The sequence below is a fragment of the Orbicella franksi genome, chromosome 6 (assembly GCF_964199315.1).
Source record: "Orbicella franksi chromosome 6, jaOrbFran1.1, whole genome shotgun sequence".
NCBI lineage: Eukaryota > Metazoa > Cnidaria > Anthozoa > Scleractinia > Merulinidae > Orbicella > Orbicella franksi.
The window spans coordinates 7,662,209-7,683,687 of NC_138150.1; the positions used below are offsets into that span (position 1 = coordinate 7,662,209).

The 21,479-nt window shown below is 40.7% G+C and overlaps 1 protein-coding gene across 2 annotated transcripts; it reads left to right on the plus strand.

Moving 5' to 3' along the window:
• The first annotated feature begins 1,998 nt into the window (after nt 1-1,998).
• Nucleotides 1,999-21,441, plus strand: LOC145491454 (E3 ubiquitin-protein ligase TRIM45-like). Of its 2 annotated transcripts, XM_081470692.1 has the most exons (7): nt 6,258-6,409; nt 8,026-8,082; nt 9,467-9,580; nt 10,147-10,691; nt 11,760-12,114; nt 13,187-13,547; nt 17,324-21,441. In XM_081470692.1, exons 2-7 carry the CDS (start codon nt 8,076-8,078, stop codon nt 17,685-17,687), a joined length of 1,746 nt encoding a protein of 581 aa, XP_081326818.1. In that variant the 5' UTR covers nt 6,258-6,409; nt 8,026-8,075; the 3' UTR covers nt 17,688-21,441. The 2 variants fall into 2 exon arrangements, with proteins under 2 accessions (XP_081326817.1, XP_081326818.1); XM_081470691.1 differs by lacking the exons at nt 9,467-9,580; nt 10,147-10,691; nt 11,760-12,114; nt 13,187-13,547; nt 17,324-21,441 and having other exon boundaries at nt 1,999-6,409; nt 8,026-8,083.
• Nucleotides 21,442-21,479: the final 38 nt, after the last annotated feature.

Here is a 21,479-nt window from a genome sequence, read left to right on the forward strand (position 1 = left end):
AAACCAAATCAGTTACGTCTTTTCGATTAGTGCCTCATACTGTAGCGTGGTGAAAACGAAGACTAGATGCAGCTACGATGTCTGCATGTCACGTTCACCCGCAAGCAAAGCAAGCCTAAGGAATCTCGATTCGTTCTATTTCTTGTCCATTCTTATCCGCGGAGCCCTGGATTCTTTTCATCACATGGCTGTTGAAACGAGTAATAACGACATTAGAGTAGCTTTTTTTCATTTGGAAGCTGCAACTACCCGTGACGAACAAACAAATGATCAAAAGCTCTTCAAAGAAGACAAATAGCCAGTGCAAGACGTCGGGTTTAACTCGTGTGGCCATGCTGGTGCGTAACGAGGATATTGGTGTTCACAATCAGTGACATGTCTTCCCTTCCACTTCCACCTTTCAGTGTTGTTTAGAAACTAAAACATATTGAACAAGAAATTCCGGGGGACTCCCATAAAAGAACGACGGAGGTGCTCGTCGGAAATTTTAAAAAGAACCCCTTAGATGTCGGCAAGATCCTGTTTTGTGGGCGTGGCTAGAAATTTTTCTCACCCCTTGGAGGTACCAATTCTAAAACAGCACCCTAAGTAACACTTTCATAATTTTAATAGCAATAAAGACGATTCCAAATGAGACAAAATTAAAAATTAGTTGGTTGTCAGTATCTCCTTACATATTTTTTTTTCTCCTCAGTACCCTAAAAGGTATCACGAAAGCTCCCACTGTGCATCCACAAGCCAAGCTTTATAATATACCCCTGTGCAAAATATTTTGGGTAGAGCCATTCAATATGATTTTATTCCCAACAATGCGCTTTGGGAATTTTAATACAACGTTCATGAAAGTTATGGTAATAAGACTAACCCGGTAGGGGGACTTCGGTCCATACAAAAAAGGACGGAGCTACCCGTCGGAAATTATGAAACAAACTCCTAGGAGGTACCAAGATCCTTTTTGTGGGCGTGACTTGAAATTCAAAATAAGTGAGTTTCAAATATCTCTTGTCATATTTTTTTTCCGCTCAATACCTAAAAGATACCGCAAAGGCTCCTGCTGCGGACCTTTTGAGGCTTAACACCTTAAGAGCTAAAACCACCTTTTCAACCTCTAAAAGGTGCGACCAGCACCCCCGTCCTTTTCATATGGGAGTCTCTGCCCCCCCCCTGCCCCGCCCCCCCCTCCCCCACCCCCAACCTGGGAAGACTAACTCCATCAAATAGAGCCATTAAGGTAAAAGGTCCAGATTCCAACACTCGATACCCAAATGTATTGACAGCTTCTGCTCCGAGGTCAGAGAGTTCCAGTCTACGTAGCTGCTGTAGCCTGCGAGCAGGCTTCTCATGCGTTCCGCAGGAACAAACTCCATCAGCAAAGTCGTGAAAGATGAGTCAGCGAGCGAAGAGAGCTGGTGAGAATGGCCAGAGTCAGCCTCGCTTTGCACGCTGACTTATCGCGACTTTGCTCCTGCCGCAACGCAACGCATCTGCTCGAAGTTGTGCCTGGAAAATATTTTTTTTCCATAATCGATAAGGCTCGTCAAAACCACTATATCCCCCTTTACTGTGGTGAGGAACTGAAAGAGCCTGAAGAATTCCTCGGTTTTCGAAGCAAAAGCAAGCGGGTGTTGCCTTTGTAAATCCAGGTAAAGATTTCTTTCGCCTTATGCCGCAAGACGAGTGAGGTACCTTCCAAATCCAACAACGTAACATAACGGTTACTTAGATTATTAAGCAGGAACAAAGTCGACCAACAGAGTCGCGAGAGATGAGTCAGCGTGCGAAGAGACCTGGTGAAAATGGTCAGAGTTAGCCTCGCTTTGCTCGCTGACTTATTGTGACGTTGCTCTTACCGCAACGCATGAGAACCTGCTCGCAGGCTGCAACTGGCGGAGCTGCCATTTAACAAATTGACCTCAGTTTTTCATGCCTGTCCTGTTATTGATCATGAACTCTGTCATAGCATTGTCAGAGTAGCTGACTTCTTTGACAATGTTATGACGAAATTCATTGTCAATAACAGGACCGACGCATGGAAAACTGAGGTCAATTTGTTTTTTACAACAACAAATTGTCAAATTGTCCGCTCTCACACGTTGACTGGGCGCGCGAGAACTTCTGCAGTCATTGTAAAATTTATTTACACGCGGTCGAAGCCCGCACAGAAATTCGCAGGCGGATACGCCGCGAGTGAAATACCCAGCTTGACTCCTCACCAAATTCGCCTCTCGAGCCACACTCGGCTTCGCCGCCAAAAACAAAAGCACTCGCGCGCGAAATCCCTCCAGCTACGCAGGCCAAGAGAGTTCGATCTGCCTGGTTGGTTGCTGAAAATAGAAACTAGCCATATTTATTCAAGATTTCTCGGAATTACAAACACGATAAACGGGTCTGTTCGATTTCATTTTTGTTTCGCAGTTTACAGTTTGTGATGGAGTCTCTCTTGAAAAACCTCAAGGAACAAGTTACTTGTTCGATCTGTTTGGATATTTACACCAAACCCAAGACCATAGCTTGTCTTCATTCCTTCTGCTGTGAGTGCTTGGAGAAACATGCATTAGTCAGCCAAAAACAAGGAAAATTTCGTTGTCCCGAGTGTCAAACCGAAGTTGGCCTCCCTGAAGGAAATCGTTTCGATAATTTGCCGACCAGTTTTCTCCACAACAGTTTGCTGAGTCTTCTCGCTGTTCAACAAAGTGGCGATGGAAGCCAGATCAGCTGCGGCATTTGTAAGAGAAACAGCGCTGAGATCAGCTACTGCTTTGATTGCGAAAAGTTGATGTGCTCTGACTGTGTTAACGCGCATGAGTTGTTCCAAGCTGCTGTGTTTGAAGGACACAAAGTCACGCCAGTAAAACAGTTTCAAACCCAAGACTACGAGGCCTTGTTAAAGCGACGATCCTTTTGCTCACAGCAGTACCACGAGAGAGAGGTAACCAGGTTTTTCTGTCTTGAATGTCAAACTTGTGTTTGTCAAATTTGCATAAACACGGATCACAAGAATCACAATGTTGATGCACTTGAAAAAGCAGCTGATGCCGAGAAAGCCAACATCATGGCGGGAGTCGAGTTGTTGAAACAAAAGAGAAAAGTTTACACTGATCTAATGCGTGAAGTTGAGGATACAACTTCCAAGCTAGAAGCTAGTATTACCAAAGCTATTGGAGAAGTCTCCCAAGCAGCCAACCAAATGATCGCTCAAATTCGAGAACGCGAGCGGGAAGCCATTACTGAGCTCCGGAATACAGGTGTGACGAGAACGGAGAAATTAGATTGTGTCAAAAAACAGACACAGTCCTCGACCAAGCAAATCGACCAAGCAGTTGAGTTTGCAAATAACCTGGTTCAGAGAGGTTCAAGCTCAGATATCATGCAAAGCAACAAGAATTTGGAACGGCGATTTGAAGATCTTAACAAGACCGCAGTGCCAGCACTTCCGGTTAGCTCATTCGTAAAGTTTGTCTCGACTATTGCACCTGAGAGTTTAAGCCTTGGTTTCGTGGCAACCAGTGATACAGACGTACGTTTATCCACTGTAGAGGGAATGACTCAGAATATCCAAGCTGGTTTAGAAGCAGAGTTTTTCGTCTGTCCTAAAATATCTAAAGAAGAACTGACGAGTGGAACTCAACGTAAATCTCACGTTGAGGTTTTTTTGGAACCCGCTGAACAAGAGAGAAGTTTGATTATTTGTGAAAAAGAAGATGGAAATTTCCAGGTGAAATTTGTACCTAAAGTACCAGGCAGGTACAACATCACAGTAAAGATAAATGGCGACAAACTTGCTAACAGTCCTTTCACTGTCCAGGTGAAGGAACGGCAGCTTGAGATTGTGGGCGAGTTAGTTTTACAAGGAGAAATTCCACAAGAACCACGCGGGATTGCTGTTAACAGTAAAGGGCTGATCGCGGTAGTTGACGGGGAAAGACACTGTCTCCTGGTATTCGATGCGGAAGGAAAGTTTGTGCGAAAACTTGGCTGCTATGGAAAAAATCGTGGACAGTTAAAAATTCCTTGTGGAGTCACATACCTGAATGATGACGAGATTCTGGTGGCAGATCAATTGAATCACCGCATTCAGCAGTTCAATGTACAGACAGGGAACTTTGTGAAAAGCTTTGGAAAGTACGGGACAGGAGAGGGCGAGTTTCAGAATCCAGAGAGCGTTTGTGTGGATGGTGAAGGACGTGTTGTTGTTGCCGACTTCAAAAACGGAAGAATCCAGGTCTTGACAAAAAAAAGTAAACTTGTGTTAAAATGTGGAGATAGCGACCCCGAGAAGCTCAGCAAACCCACTGGATGCATTTACCACAAAAACATTTTCATTGTATCAGATTCCTTGAACAATTCCTTGAAAGTATTTGACAGTTCAGGGAGGTTTTTGTACAAGATTGGAGAAACAGGCAAGGGTGATGGACAGTTGTCCTGTCCATGGGGTTTGTGTGTTGAGAAATATGGCGATCGTCAGAATCTTCTTGTGTGTGACAAAAACAATGGTCGCATTCAACAGTTCACAGTGGAAGGTTATTTTACTGGCAAAAGTGTTTCTGAGCTAGAAAATCCACTGCACATAGCTACAACACCAGATGGTCACATTTTGGTTTCGGATTATAAAACGAAGAAAATATACATACTAAAATAAGTAGCAAAATGAATAAGAGAACCCTGTCGCATTTTTAAAGCAAAAGTAGCTTTTATCCGTTTCCATCAAACTAGTATCATATAACATTAGAATTGTTTTTCAGCAATAGAATGAGTCACGATGGAAGATAATCTCTACTTAAAATGTTTCAGTCTTTATCTGTAAAATGATTATGGGTACACACTATTGCAAACCAGGCACTGAACGCAGTGATTCTGATTCAAATCAAGTTCATTTGACTTTCATAAATAAGACAAGAGACAGGTTTCGTCCTTCATGCATGCACATGTGTATGACGATACACATAGTAATCTGTTAGAGCGCAAGCATCGCTTTTATGTTTGGCCATCAAGTTGGAATTCCTCGTTGTAAATCCCGCGGGGCACTGAAAAGGAGAGTGCGATGAGAAACTTCTGTCTTCTCAGGTTTCAGCTGAGAAGACATTTGATTGTTTTTAGAGCATTTAGGATTTGTAATTATTTGGATACTTTGTTCCGAAAGAAGATGAGATGCTCTAGCAAAAAGTAAACCTTATGAGCAGTATTAAAGAAAAATCAACTTGTTTTATTGTTTTAGGCAAAGAGCTATTGGCAGCTGAATCACACTTGAAAAATTTATATAAAAAAAAAACACTTGATGCCGATGTCCTTAACGTAAACATGGCTATGACAGTGTTTGATATGTAGCGGGCCCACAGTAGATTTCTCAGCATTTTTCGATATTATTTCCGTTGATAAGGCAAGTAGGCTCCCAGTCGAGTGCATGTCCAAGTTATACAGACCGGGAATGTTTTAGAGAGTCTTCAGATACTCATAACTTTTTATAGTAATAAAATAAGTTAAAGCTGATCGACTCTCTTGTTCTGTGATCTTGTCGTGATCATATAGGGTGTTTTCCATTTACACTGAGATTCCGGAAATTCCGGTGGGATGTAAATAGAAAAACTGGTAAACTGAAATTCCGGAATAAGCGGGGTTTCTGAAAAGGTAGTCCTGTATTCCAGTTGGAAACGAACCCAGTGGAAATGCGTATTTATTTTACGAGTTCCAGGCTTTTCACGGCCATATCTTCCATAGAGAATTAGGGCGGCGGCTTCCTTGGTGATGCTGATATCCTCTGATCCATCACCTCAAATACCGTAATGCAAATGTTCGGTGCACCATGTCCTGGAGCCAGACTTTCAAATGCCAATCGGTCACAACTTTGCCATGCATGCCTTCATGGAAAGTGGCATTTATCGAAGAAAATTTCACCCCCGGGTCCTGTGAGAGTCGTTCCAAGTATTTCCCGCCTAAAATCTTGCACCTGCAATTAAACAAGATCATTTAATATTCTCCCTTCTACGTGCATCCACTGGTTCAAGTGCACCCTTACCGCCTCTCAGCTCTGAAAGCTTACAACTCTTAAAACGGAGCGATTAGCGATAGCTAATCACAACTTCAGCTGATCATAAGCACGAAAGGAGAAACAAGAAGGAAGCAAGATGGGAGCCAAGGAAAAATAGAACTTATGTCAAATGGAACGCTTTCCTCATCGATGGACAACAAATCTAACTTCCTGTCTCGTTGGTAGAGCCACAACCTAACCTCGTTTCCAGGAGGACCTTGGGAACGAGGTTGAATAAATTCCCAGATTCTCTCGGCTCCCGAGAGTTCATTTGACATCGATTGGCACCAAGTCGTAAGAGAAGCAACAAAACAGAATTTTACCGATACAGATCGACAGAAACTGTTTGCAAGGCAAGAGTGATTAGTACACAAAGCGAATTTGGTGAGGAATTAACTTTATTACACATTGTACATGGTTCAATCCTGTCAGTCACTTGTCGTGGTCAGGTTTGAGAGCTGTCGATCAGACAACACATAAGCTTAAATCAGATGTAAACTTATAAGATAGGAGTGCTTTACACACTTTCATTTTCATGGTTATTTGTTGATCAGTGTTAGCAATGTAATTCTTCAGCTTTGCAACCGAGGGCACCAAATGCGATCAGCATTGTTTATTAGCTATTATGCATCAGGTTGTGGTTGGCTGCAGACAACTCAAATATGATCATGTTTACTGTCAGTCGATATATCGGTCAAGAGGCAGTCGATAGTTGACCAACATATGGGTAGAGAGTCAGTAGACACTCGGTCAATAGTCAGCCAATAGTCGGTCAACAACCAGGCGATAGTCTTCCCAGCCTTACTGGGAAGGTGACATTAAAAAATGTAATGGGCACCATAATAATTTTCAAAAAAGGTGAATAACTTTTTTAGTTGTGAGGAAAAGCTATTTAGACTGTATTTTTAGCTGAACCAGAGGAAGGCTGTCAGAGATGCTAAAAGTGCTGATGTAACAATTTTGTTATTGAAGTAGTAGTAAGAACATAAGAACATAAATGTGGTCATTTTTCTCTAGTATGTAAATGTGAATTCTAAGGAAATCTGTAAAGAAATGTCCTTTCCTTCTTTTTTCAGAAAAATGCTGATGTCAGCATTTTTGCTGAGATTCAAGGTTAATAATTATTATTATCTTGAAAAAATACATGGCTGCCCCCACTTTTCTTTGTGGATTCCAGTAGCCCTTGCAAAGATCTACTTTTTGCGCATGGTCCTAATCTGGCGCCAAAACCCTTTGTATTTAGTAGGCACCATCCTTAAAAAAAGCCCGATCATATTTTGCCACCCTATTTAAACCCTCTATTTAAGCCATCTATTTTTCTATTCCTGACACCCTGTCTCAGTTCTGGGTTCTCTAAAATTTGCAGCCAGAGGGGGCAAATAACTCCAAGGTATCATGGCAAAGTCTTCAGGAATGCCATGCATTTTTCCATAAACTAATTTTACCAAAATAGCAAATGGAATGCTTTGTTTACAAGTCTGAGTCACACCAAGGGTCAAATTACTTACTTGAGCCTCTTTGTGCCATGTGGCATGTAAGGCCCCCACAAGGTCCCTCCAACATTCCCAGTCCTGGGCAGTCTTTGCAGCCTGCAGCCTCACCCCAGGTGAGGCTCATTCTTTCCCTAGGTTCTTTTTCGACTGACCATCACCACATCAATCTGGGCAAGGGTCAAATTACAGTGATAGATATCACTAGCACACAGTGCTTAGGGCTGTAGCTAGTAACAGGTAAACCGAGGCACTTGCCTCAGTCATTTTTTTCGTTTTTGTTGATTATAGTCATCAAAAACACCCTAAATTCCCAGGAAGAGAATTAAACCATGGACATTGCCTCAGTCATAACTCATTTCTTGGACACTGCCTCAGTTATGACTGGTTTCTGGTTACCGCCCTGGTGCTATGGGATAATTTATGCAACGCCCATAAAGTAGATGTAAGTGTATTAAATACTGGACATTGTACAAGCAGTATTAAAAATATTTTATATTCTTTTTGCAGCCTCTAAATATCACCAATTCAGTGAGGGAATCTGGTGTTTTATTTTCCAGATGGAAGGCGAGTAGTTTTTCATGGTTAGGCCCGGATCGCAGTAGAGCCAATTTTGTTTTTATAATTAATAAATCTGTTGACGATGGCGGGACTAAATCATTTTTCGCCAGGTCCATCTGACACTTTTTACAGCTATTTCAATGGAAATGAGGAATATGAGCTGAGTTTTTATTCAGATTCTTATGACTCATACCCTGGATCTGGTTACTGGCAGCAATTTGAAGAGATGGCTTCAGCGAGGCAATCTTCTTCAATCAGAAGTAGCTCAAGCAACAACACAAACACAAGCCGAGCAAAATCTGCTCATCTAATTATGGGCTGAAAATCACGAGTTGCTGTCAAGCAGAGAGTCAAGAACATGCAGCGTGGAGAAAAATCAGCGAAGAGTTAAACTCTTGCATGAAATCTAATAATAAAAATATTTAATTGAGAAATATAGATCTTGTGACATACCGGTATATTTCAATCAGTAATGTTTTGGTTCCAACATGTTGGTCTTATGCGACCACTGCCAAAATTTGGAACTTGCAAAATTTTAGCCAATTTTTTTCCTCACAAAAAATTGGAAATATTTGAATTCGCTCTAGTGTGACCCAGCCCTTAGTCAAACTTTTGATAGTACTAATGATTAGGCTTAGCTAATTTAGCCTAACTTTGAGGCAGTCACCTGGAAATGCAAATGTGTGCATAACGTGTACTTGCACTGTGCATAGGTAGGTAAAGTCTGCATACAAACCAAGTGGCCCATCAACCCAGAGCTACTGTAGGCTGCTGGTAATCTCTTTTTCTCTCAAAATTCAGGAGGGGTTATGAGGCAGGACACTTTAGCCTAAATGGAAATGGAATGAGACATGCCTTCTTCCCTACTTGGCCATACCGCCCTTGTCTCACCTCTTTCCCTATTTGGCCACCGCCATACCACCCTTTTGCGTTCGCGCTGACTAAACACTCGTCTAAGTAACCCATAGAGACAAAACTGGCTGCCAGCGGTCTAGGCCGGTTTCTGTAACATGAAGTTACTAGGAGTATTTCTATTCCCCCCTGGATGGGATGCTAGTCCATCGCAGGGTTACCTCCCAGCATTAAATTGACCTGTACCCATTTGTACACCTGGGTGAAGAGAGACACTGTGAGAATAAAGTGTCTTGCCCAAGAACACAACACAATGTCCCCGGCCAGGGCTCAAACCTGTGCCTCCACTGAGCGAACCATCGTGTTATTCCAATTCCAGAGTACTATTACATTGACCAGTACTGGAGCAAATATGTTGAGAGCACTTTAATTATAATTATAGCAATTAATAATTGCAAGGCACAACATACAGTGTACAGGCATCAATCACTGTTAATATTAAGTTGCACTGGTCACAAATCTGTTTACTCTTTACTAGGTAAAGATGATGAATCACTGAATCAGCCTGAAAATGTCTCAGTTACTGAAGAAGAAGTTGAAATTTTAACTGTTCCAGTTGATGAGGATCTCTTTCTACAAGTGGCCATCAACAGTATGTGTTTTGTGTGGTCTAAGTGTCTTTTTTTTAAAACATACAACTGTAAAAAAGAAAATGTGTTTCACTGCCTAATATACTGGTTTACAAGGCTGTCACTTGTCTCTGTGGGTTCCATAGCATTATTCAGCTAGGAGTATTTCTACTGTCCCCTGGATGGTATGCTAGCCCATTTCAGGATTCCCCAGCTTTAGCGTTTCGTGTTAGAGTGAAAAACTGACCACTAAGCGAGAGTTGTTGTTTCTCAGTAGACCCTAGTTCATCTGCTCTGTCATGTTTGTAAATAGCCACTTAGTCTGCCTCCCACCAGTTGGGATTTTTAAGCCTATTATGCTTATTTGAAATATTTGTTTCTTTCAGTTTAAGTGGCGTGCCTGAGAACTATAGCTAGGTGTAGCAAAGCACATTGACCACTATAAACATGTAACATTCAACACCCACCAAATAAATGTAATGCTAATTTTGTGCTGATATCAACATTACTTTGTTGTTCTAAGAAACAAAAGAAGTGAATTGAATATCCCACTATATTAAATATTTAATTTTGGTTTTTGTTTGCTAAGGTGGATATGCGAATGTTAAGCTAGCAGGGGAAACAGAAGGAGATTATGAGTATCTGGAAGAAGATTTAGAAGAAATACAAGAGCAGTTCCATGGGCAAAACAGAGAAAGACAAAATGAAGAAGAAAATGAGAGTCAACAGAAAACAGAGAATGACGATGAAGGAGAAGAAGGCTTGAACAATGTTGAACAAAACAAGAGGAAAACAAGAAAACAAAAGGAAACAGAGAATGACTATGAACGAGAAAAAGACTTGAACAATGTTAAAAAAAAGAAACGGAAGACAAGAAAGCAAGGGAAAACAAAGAGTAAAGACAGGGCTATCAACAGCAACGAACAAAGTCCACAACCACCAGAAACTAATCTATCCGTCACACGCTCCAAATCTCAAAGCAAGTTTAAACACACTTGTGACAAGTGTTTTAAGAGCTTTCACACAACTTTGGGTTTAAAGCGTCACAAGCATAGCCACTGCAAGGGGGAAAAGACAAAGCAACATGCATGTCCTCATTGTGACAGGAGTTTTAACTGCATTAGCTCCTTGAAGGTAACTTCGCTTTTTTCATCTTGTATGTTGGGGTTGGTGAAGCTATTTGTGTTATGATCACCATGGCTAAATTAAATTTGAACTCTGTAATGGTCAACATGTGCAGCAGAGTCGCTGAACTGGGTTTGCAGGCTTCAACGTGTTTTACTTGTATGATCCAGCTCAGTTGGTAAATAATGTAATGTAATGTAAAAAAATGTAAATCTTATTTATAGTGGCCATGCATTTAGCTATACAAGCACTAAGCTTAGTAGTTTACAGGCATGCCACTGAAACAAAGGAAACAAATATTTCAAATAAATGTAACATAGTTAAAAATCCCAACTGGCAGGAGGCAGACCAGTTGGCTATTTACAAAGCGTGACTGAGGATTTGAACTTGGGACTACCGATAAACAAATTCCACTAGTGGCAGGGTGGAGGCCTTGAACCCAGGACCTCCGGATTACAACACCAGCACCCTACATGTAAACCACCCGGCCATGCTGCCTCCTCTATATGGTGCATATGACTTTGTGCAGTTTGGCAAAATGGCATGATTTCTAGAAACAAGTGTTGGCTCAACATGTGTGTAATAATCATATAGTGGAACCTTGCGTTACAGTCATCTGGTTATTACAGCGACTTTTTTTTTGTCCCGGGGAAACACCCATATATTTTCTTATAAGAAAACTCTGTTAATGTGGCCACACCGTTAATATGGCCAAAAGTTACATGAATTTCTGAAATCCCGACATGTGTAATCCTTTATAATTTTACCCTGGTTATATGGCCACTCAAACCAGTTATGTTCATCTTTCCACTGTTAATATTGTTAGCATGTACTGTCTGAAGTTTCAATTTTTTTGAAAATTATATCTGCATTCCCGATACTTATCAAAGCACAGTTGTTTGGTGAAGTGCAGTGGTGATATATCTGTTAAAAAGTCACTCAATTTTGACCAGTCATGAAATTTGACCCTACCCCATTAATACAGCCACCTCGTTAATGCGGCCAAATTATCACAGCTGTTGGTGACTGTACTGACAGGGTTTCACTGTAATTTATTAGCTCTCTGCTTTCTTTCAGATTCATATCAAATCCCACACTGGCATACGACCTTTCCATTGTTCCACATGTCAGAAATCTTTTCGGTATTCAAGTACATTGAAGAACCACATTCGACTACATTCAGAGAAGCCCTACAAATGTCAGCTTTGCAAAGAAGTTTTCTTGCGTCATGATTCTCTCGTTCGGCATGAATTTCGCCACACTGGTGAAAAACCTTTTGAGTGTGACATTTGCAAGGCTACATTTGCATTTAAGGACTACCTTCAATGCCACATGCGCAAGCACTTGGGTACTAAAGCAGTGAGTTGTCCAACCTGTGGAAGGGAATGTTGTGATTATAACAGTTTGAGACGGCACTTAGCAACTCATACAGGTATGTGTTGTATTTAATCCCAGCATTCTGAATTAACCAAACATTTTCACCCCAGTAATATAAGTGCTGCTCTTGAATGAGCATAGTTCCCCTGAACAACAATGTACACGTTTCTCATTTGGGCCTCAGTTATGCAAAGCAATTTTAATCACACCCACAAAACAAGATTCTGGTACCTTTAAGGGGTCCTTTACAAAATTCTTTCCAACTTTCCTTTTTATAGGGAACAGCTCCCCTCGGCAAACTATCTCACAAAGGCCCGCAAGCGGAGCACGATACCTTAGAAAATTTGGTAACTCATCGATTTCAAATATTTTGGTTGTCACGTGACTGTCCGTACATATGTACGTACGTACATACACTAAGCCCAATACCTTAAAAAATAGGAGAGTAGCACCATTACCATGGGTACATCTTTGATATTGGACATCCATATTATGCCTAATTGAAAGCTGTCAAAACAAGGTATCTGCTGACCAGTATCATGTGACCATAATTATCAGGGGCTCAGGTTTAGTGCTCATCAAGGTCGCATGTTTTTTTTTTTTTTGAGTTGTCTGCTGACCAGGAATTGGTTTTCGATTGAATCACAGGTTCAAGTCAGGTTATTTCTTTGGGGGAGAGGGAGGGGGTACGTGCAAAGGCAAAATTTCAGCGCAAATTAACCACTGGGGCATTGTTGACTTTTCTTGTGACATATTCCTTGCACAATCGTCTCTTGGAAAGTCCCTGATATATTGCGTACATAATTTCTGCAGTCTTGGCTATGCTTATTGGGTATAGTTTGTTAGAATTTAACTGGAAAAAATAGCAAAACCACACACTGAACAATAAAATGCTCATAATTGATCATTTTTTGAGTTTCTGATTCAAGAAAAACAAATCCCCTTTTTCCCTTATGGCTAATTATTGCAATCAGGAGCTCCCCTTTTAGGCTTGGCGAAATCTATAAATTAATTAATACATAGTCCTCCTCAGCAAACCATCTCAAGCTCTTCCAGTCCTTATTAACTATTGAACAGGAACATTTTAGCTGTTGACCAGTACAAACTTTCTTTTTGCCTACATCTAGGTGATAAGCCCTACAAATGTGACATATGTGACATGAAATTCAGGTTAAACTCAACCTGCAAAAGACACTGGCAACGAATGCATTCTGGCACCAAACCACACAAGTGCCCAATATGTTCAAAGGCATTTGCCACCAAGAACGATGTCACAAAACACATGCGATCACACACTGGAGAAAGACCATACATTTGCAGCTACTCACAGTGTGGCAAATGCTACACAAGTAAAAATTCTTTAAAGCAACACCTGCTTGTTCACACTGGAGAAAAGCCATTCTCCTGTGACACATGTGGAATGAGTTTCCGCTATAGACGAACTATGAAAGATCATTGCTTAGTGCACACTAATGACCCACAAAACAAGTACGCATTAAGTTTTTTTTTTGTTTTGTACTTCATATTTAATTACTTTTTTGGGGAGGTGATATGGGTAGTTATCTTTAAGACTATACAAGCTAATAGCATATACATTCAAACCACCCTCGGGGAAATGGGAGATGGTCGCTTAATAGAGGTTGGTGTACCTTGAATATTTTTCACCATCAGGTTGATTTCTCGGTGAACATTGGGTGGCCTTAAGACAATCATGATAAACGCGTGTTTGAATATTTTTATCACTCGTCACCTTCTACTTCAGACACTTATCTGCAGGGCTGGCATTAAAGGCTGTAACCCTTGATGCTACAGGTGAAATTGCCTGTTGTTGATAGAATCTACCCACAAAGTAACAAATTTGCTATGGGTGTGGAGAATAAGGCCAAAGGTGACTAAAAACTTAATGGCAGCCCTAATCTGCCATTGCATTTTTCAAAACAAAGTTTTCAATTTGGATGGCTGTTTGTTAGGGGTAAAGACAATAGAAAAATCCTTATTGGGACTACCAAAAGGTGGCCATCCCCTGAGTGGCCACTTAATAGAGGTAGCCAGTTAGTAGGGGTTTTATTTACAGTATTTAACTGACAATAATTTTGGGACTTTAATAACTGTCCACTTAATTAGCGGTGGCTGCTCAATAGAGGTTTGACCATATTTATTTTAATATTTTTTCATATCTTTATAATGTAGGTGGTCTGTCTGAGTGTGGGGTCTATATACCTCTTACTAACCGAGTTCAAGGGCTGTACTGTAAGTTACAGACCAAGTCTTTTTCCACATTGATTTATGGCCCAAACGTGATGCATGCGGGCCATAAATGAGGATCCATAACTTACAGTACGGACCAAGAATCTCTACTGTGTGTCTGCCAGGTTTGGGAACGATTTCTATTCATGTGGAACGGCTTCAAATTTCTAACGCAAGTCAAAAGCAAAATGAGTCAATTTGAAATCAATGTTAAAGTGCCACTGAAACGAAATTTTCGTATGTGAGATTTTTGCTTAGTAATAACGTTTCAACCTTACTTGGAAACACTGCAGACTTTTTTTTCGCATACGGTAAGCGAAAACTGCTTTTTCAGCCGTGCGAAATTGGCTGGTTAAGCCCAAAATTGGCGGCCATCTTGGCGCGGCCAAAACAGCCTAGTGACGTCACTGGTTGTATTGCTCTCATGCCCCGCTGAAAATTTAGAATGATTATGGGAGAAGAGAATACTGTTCGAAGCCCCCCAAAAAACATCTTAAGGACATCTCAGGGCTGTAAAGCAGATAATAACTGTAGCCTTAGACATGAAGAGGTGGAGAGTCGATCCTGGGGCTTTTCAGTCTATTTAATTGGATATTTTATGTAAGCAAGCAAACGAGTGGGAGTTCTTAGATCGCAAAATGATCGGGACTCTTAGTGAAATGGCCAGCACTCAATTAAACAATATCTACACTCATAAAGTTAAAAGACATGAAAACAAGAGAAAGCGGCTTTTGAAAATATTATCCGGAATGCTGCTGCACGAATCGTAGCAACAACGTTTCGAGTTTTCGAGTCGCTTCGCTTCGAGGAAACCGGACGCTTTGTGAGTTTCACCGCGGACGAGATTGTGCCACAGTGACCTTTAGTCTAGTTGTATCTGCTACATCCTACAAGTTATCACAACAGCAACAATTTAAGAAACCCTCTTCTTTTATATGAGGGAGCGAATTTAAACTATAAAGGTAAACTTAGCTGCCATGACCCTACAATTATATGTTTTCAGGAAACGAGAGAAAGCGTGACAATGTCGGCGGCGAAAGGTCATATATGCAAATTAGTTCAAATTCTGTTTAATAAACCTTCGAAAGGAGTGCAAACTAGTGACGTTTAACGAATTGCTTTGAACTTGAATACTATTAAATGAAGATCATAGACATAAGTATGTGCTAAAGAACTCCAAGTTATCCATCGGCCGTGAAATATTACAATTGGGAGATACGTGTAAAAGAGAAGCGAAATTCCCACTTTGTTTACACTGATACGTATGCGGCGATAAAGCAAACCCTGCTGCGGATCACAATTTTCAAAGATACATTTTGTCTACCTCAAGAACTCTCACTTATTAGTATCATAAAAAGATGCTCTCTGTGTGCAAAGAAGTACTCGACTCAAAGCTTGTGGACCGTGAATAACTTCATGATTGTGCGGATGGCTGATGCGCTTACGGCTTTTAATGTAGCAAAGTTGCCGAGGATATATTCGAACCTTGTTACTAGACCTTAGATAAACGTGAGAATCCAAATTTCAGAACCAGGCTGAAAACAGACGACGAAATATCGTGTTTAGGCTTCAGGACGTGATACAAAAGTTGCCACACTCGTCTTCGAAATCTCCAATCGAGTACTCAAGATGTTCGAAAAGTATACTGAGCTGTTCTAATCTGTAGCATTCATTTTGGTGAATCTACATTCTTTGGCGCCCTCCAACGTTTATGATGTGTATTTCCTGTCAAGGCTGGACTGAAATTACAAGGTAGGAAACTAGTAGGTATCGACAATATGAAGAATAAACTTAAATAAATCAAGTGAAAACAAGAGAGAATCTTAAGCGCTTCTTGCGTGAATACAACCAGTGACGTCACAAGGTCCGTAAACTCGGTTCCAGAGCCCGGACACAGTTTTGCTCCAAAAAGTCGATTTCAGCAGCTAAAAAGAGCACTTTCCTTTAGGATTTGACAGAAATAAAGTTCACCATTATTTTAAGCACATTTGAAACTATAAATTGGGCTAAAAAAAGAGAATACGAAAATTTCGTTTCAGTGGCACTTTAAGTGACTCGTAAGTCATTAGCAGGTTTTCATGCACAACTTTAGAAGCAACAAAAAGTTTTCAATTTTTACTTGCTATAAAAGTTAAGAACACTTGGCAATAAATCAAGAAACATTTTGGCAACAAAAACAGCTTTAAATTTTAGCGGGCCACACAGTAGAATAAATTGACCAATCATAGTAGTAGTAGTAGTAGTAGCAGTAGCAGTAGCAGTAGCAGTAGCAGTAGCAGTAGCAGTAGCAGTAGCAGTAGCAGTAGCAGTAGCAGTAGCAGTAGCAGTAGCAGTAGCAGTAGCAGTAGCAGTAGCAGTAGCAGTAGCAGTAGCAGTAGCAGTAGCAGTAGCAGTAGCAGTAGCAGTAGCAGTAGCAGTAGCAGTAGCAGTAGCAGTAGCAGTAGCAGTAGCAGTAGCAGTAGCAGTAGCAGTAGCAGTAGCAGTAGCAGTAGCAGTAGCAGTAGCAGTAGCAGTAGCAGTAGCAGTAGCAGTAGCAGTAGCAGTAGCAGTAGCAGTAGCAGTAGCAGTAGCAGTAGCAGTAGCAGTAGCAGTAGCAGTAGCAGTAGCAGTAGCAGTAGCAGTAGCAGTAGCAGTAGCAGTAGCAGTAGCAGTAGCAGTAGCAGTAGTAGTAGTAGTAGTAGTAGTAGTAGTAGTAGTAGTAGTAGTAGTAGTAGTAGTAGTAGTAGTAGTAGTAGTAATCTTTAATCAGGATACCAACATCACAGTTGAGTGGTTTACAGAAAGGTCCTCAAAAAAATTACCTAGTTAGAAATAACGACAAAGTGAGAAATATAAAATATAACTGAAAGATATAATAAGACTCTTTTCTGAACCATCTTTATGCCATATCTACGTTTGTTTATTTGTATATTAAATGAGTGTCATTAAATTGTCAAAATACATAAAAAAAATATATGTAATACAATTATTATTCGTCTAACAAATTTTGTTCAATCACATTATTTTTCTTACCTTAGATGTCCAACTTGTAACAAAGGTTTTTCAACACTGTCACGCCTGAAACGTCATCAGCTTATCCACACAGGAGAACGACCTTTCCCCTGTCCATATTGTGGACGAAGATATAACCAACGCAGTAATGTCACATTACACCTTAAGAAAAATTGGTGCCGTAAGGCGCCAAACAGGCAGGAGAAGAAGAAAATTACAAGGAAAAGGAAAAACAAAGCAAGGGAAAACAAGGAAGAAACTGTAGAGTGTGATGTTGAGTTGGTAACAGAAACAATTGTTGAGTGTGGAGATGATATGACATCTAAATTGTCCTCAAACACATTTGTTATTGAAGAGTGTGTCAGTGGAGCATTAACATCCATTCTATAACTTCACTGTCGTAAACCATTACATAAGATTGCTAAATTGTTTTGTTTGTGAAATAGGTCGGGGTTTGAAAAGAATTCATTTTCACAGTCCAAAAAATAAAAACTATATTAGTTTGATTTGCTCTTTCCTTTATGCCACTTTACAGTAAAATAATAACATGTCTTAGAGAACAAGATTGGTCAATAAGGGAAATCCTGGCCTCCTTAATATGTAGGTATTGTTATGGTCAATCACACATTCTTAGTCAAAAAGGGAAAAGAGGCTACCAAATGCATATAAAATGCCATGAATTGATTATAAGAAAGGGTACAATAAAAAGGAGGTCTGCAGTAAGCCCTCTGCGAGAGTGTTCACAGTTAACTCTTCTCCTCCCAGTTTATCTTGTGACTCGGAAGTCCTGCAGGTTGTCTATTGAGAAAATAGGCAAGAGCCTGGCCACTCAAGTGATAGAGAAGGTTGTTGTTGGTGTTGTTGTTTTTGCATGCAGTGATTGGCTGATGGTTTCCCTCAGTTATACCGGTTAGTTATATCAAGCCTTGATAGCCTCTAGGAATTTCAGTACCTCAGGTAATGAACGTTTTAAATTTGTAGTCAGTGATGAAAAAGTCAGCAGAATTTATTGTAAAGCTGTTGCAAATTATTGTTGTCTTGTTAAATTGTTAATGAACATTTGTCTTCGGTGAAATAAATTTTCAAAGCAAACTCAACATGTGCATAAGTCTCCTATGCAGACATCTTTTTGGCTCATAATGCGTTTCTCCTCAGGGTGGAGAAGATATTTGTGTCATGAGCCTAAATAGCATCTGCAGAGGAGACTGACTTAACATTATCGGTCTAGGATATAGCCACACCCATCCACAAAAGGTTTTTTGGTTCGAATGCCCCACCCATCTGGAAAGTCCACTTTCATTAGTTTTCTCTTACAATTTTGCCTTGTGGCAGCAACAGCCTCCTTGAAATTTCCAGTGACCTTCCATGAAAGAGGGTATGGATATTTTAAAATTCTTCTGGAATTGGGGCATGGTAGTTTAATCATTTAAGTGCACCAGACTATAAACAAGTGAAGTGTGTGGATTCGAGGACTGCCAAATTGGACCGAGTCAATGTGTTGTACTCTTAAAAAACAAATACTTTACTTTCAGAGTATTTCTCTACTGGTGCTGGCGAATTAAATGCTGGGGTGTAACCCTGCTCTCAACTAGAATATCCATCCAGGTTCAGGAGGAGTAGAAATGTGTGAAGTGAATCCTGATTAATCACTATACTTATATACCTTTAGCCCAAAAACAGACCACACACATCTGAGGGCTATCTGCCATGGAAAAAGAGTAGCTTCCTCTAAAAAACATACCCAGATCAAGATTAGAGTGCAAAATCCATACCCTATTTCTGACCAAAACGGCTAAAAAATCATAACCTTTGGTCCGCAAATACCTATACAACCCTTATATGGAAAGTGCCCCAGGACACAGTTTGCTATTAGCCAGTGTTTAGATTAGTATCTTTCTTTGTTCGTAGCCTTCCCAGTCTCGAAATTTTTTTTACACAACCCGAATGTCCTGTTTTTCAAAGAGTAAACAAAAATCTCTCAAGCAAATGTAACGCAGACCTACCGTCGGATTTAAGTTCATCCTAAATCTGACAACGTGACAAAACTAATAAGCTGGGCGAAATGAATGGCAGTGAAGTATTTTAAGCTTTAAGAAGCTTTCATGAAGTGGATGTTTCCCTTCAAAAAAATTAAGCTTGACCTCTTCGCAAGCTTAAACTTATATTTTATCACACTTATCCGGTCCGAAAGGGTGGTGAAAACTCAGAATCAGATCAAACCTCAAGCTTACGTTAACCCAGCTGATACTCGCCTTCTCCAGTCTTATTGTTCTTTTGTCCGCCAACGTTTCCCGTTGTTCTTGGCTACTTCGTTGCCTGTTGTCGTGCCCTTCTTCGCTCTCTTTCTCGTTGTTTCTCGCTTCTCCTTTGCCCATTTTTTCAGGTCCTCTCTTTCTCTTGTTCACGTTGTTCTTTGTTACTTCTCTGCCGTTTCTGTCGTGCCCTTTCTTGCTTTCGATTTAGTCGAAATCTTTCCTGGTTGTTCCTCGCTACGTCTTCAGACTCGGGCGTTCTTTCCCGTTGCGGTTTGCTTAACACCTTTAAACCCTGTCTCCTGGAACTTGAATTTACTCTTGATTGTCGACATAACAAGAGATAGATATATAGAATAAGTTTATTTTTCTCGTGTTTTCAACTGCACACTAGCTGAATAGAGGTTTAAGAGGCTCTACGTTTACAAGTCGTTTACTGTATTTCCCACAGAGAAACGCGCCTTGCCACAGGCGTGCATTAGGCATTTCACTTAGTTTTCCTTCGTTTTCCAAGTCGCTTGGCTGTGAGATTTCCCGTCAAAAAACGCGGCTAGCCACAGGCGTGCATCTTTGGCGCTTTCCATTATGCCAAAGATTCTGGAAACTTCGGTCAAAATTTAAATGGAGAGGTCCGTAAGGGTTTCTTCCGACCGGAAAATTCGGGATCACCTCTGAAGGTGGTCCACTTATTTCGGTCGAATATTCCGACCGAAATTCGCTGTTCCATTTTTGACAAACCGGTTCTTTGCCCTAATCAGGGAATTCGGAAAAAGGAAAAAATTGGCACCTATTGATTGGCCCGGTTTAATAGGAAAATGTCGTTCCATTTTCCTCGGGTATCCCCACTGATCTCTGACCGGTCGGTTTGGCATAATGGCAAGCACCCCTTGTCACCCCTCTTCCCATTTCAATGGTGGAAAAAATGGCGCGTTTATTGTTAGATTTGGAAGTTCATCACTGATTCAGGGGTAGGGGCCGTTTTATATCTTATTTTACTCCGATCAAGTTTGCAATCTTGGACAATTTAAATGAAAAATTAAGACCACCCCCCATTTCAATGATGGAAAAGAAAATGACGCGCTTTGGGGTTGTGTCCTGATGGACCAGTACACCGAGAAAATAACCATTTTACTGCCTTTCTTTAGAAGCCTTTGTTTAGCTGTTGTATGTTGTTGGGTCTTTTGTAGCGGTCCTTGTGTATCGGTTTACGGGGGCAGAACCCGTTTAGCGCCAGTTCATCATTGATTCTGAGGTAGGGATGGTGTTATTTCTTATTTTATTCTGACCATGATTGTAGCTTGCCACGGAGGTTAATGTGGGGGAATTTCATTTAAAACAGCTTCATTCCCTTGCATCTTCAGCTAGTTGGACATAACTGCTAGAGTCTTGCACAAATCTGCCCACTCCCCGCCGAACAGTGTTGGTTTTCTACAGACCACAGCACCTCCACAGCAGTAACAAGCCAGGGGTTTCAAGTGACCTCTTCGAGGTGCCTTTATCCATATTTTGTTGCTCATTGTAGTTCCGATCCAGTTTAATAATGACAATGAGAAAATAGCCTATTAACAATGCTACTCGAACCAGGCAACCTGGAAAAGAGTTAACCAATCAGAACGTTACTTGAGAACAAAGGATAGCGATCACTTTCTCAAATAACCAATAACATTGAAGAATACGAACGATGATCCATGAAACCCATCAAAGAGCAGAGTGTTGTGCACCTCTCAGGAAACTTTGCCATTTAGCTTTTAAACGGTTATAGTTTGTCGCAAAATGAGTTTTCAAGCTAAATTTTTCAAGCGAGATTTATAACTATGATAAGTCGCCATCAAGGACTGAATCTCTAAGAGTGTATATAAACACAGAGGAGTCAATAGTGTTCATGTTTTCATGTCAAACACACCGTTGACTGGTTAGTTTTTTCAAGGTG

Coding starts and splice junctions, on each gene's coding strand:
- LOC145491454 (XM_081470691.1), top strand. CDS start 2,429: ATGGAGTCTCTCTTGAAAAACCTCAAGGAACAAGTTACTTGTTCGATC.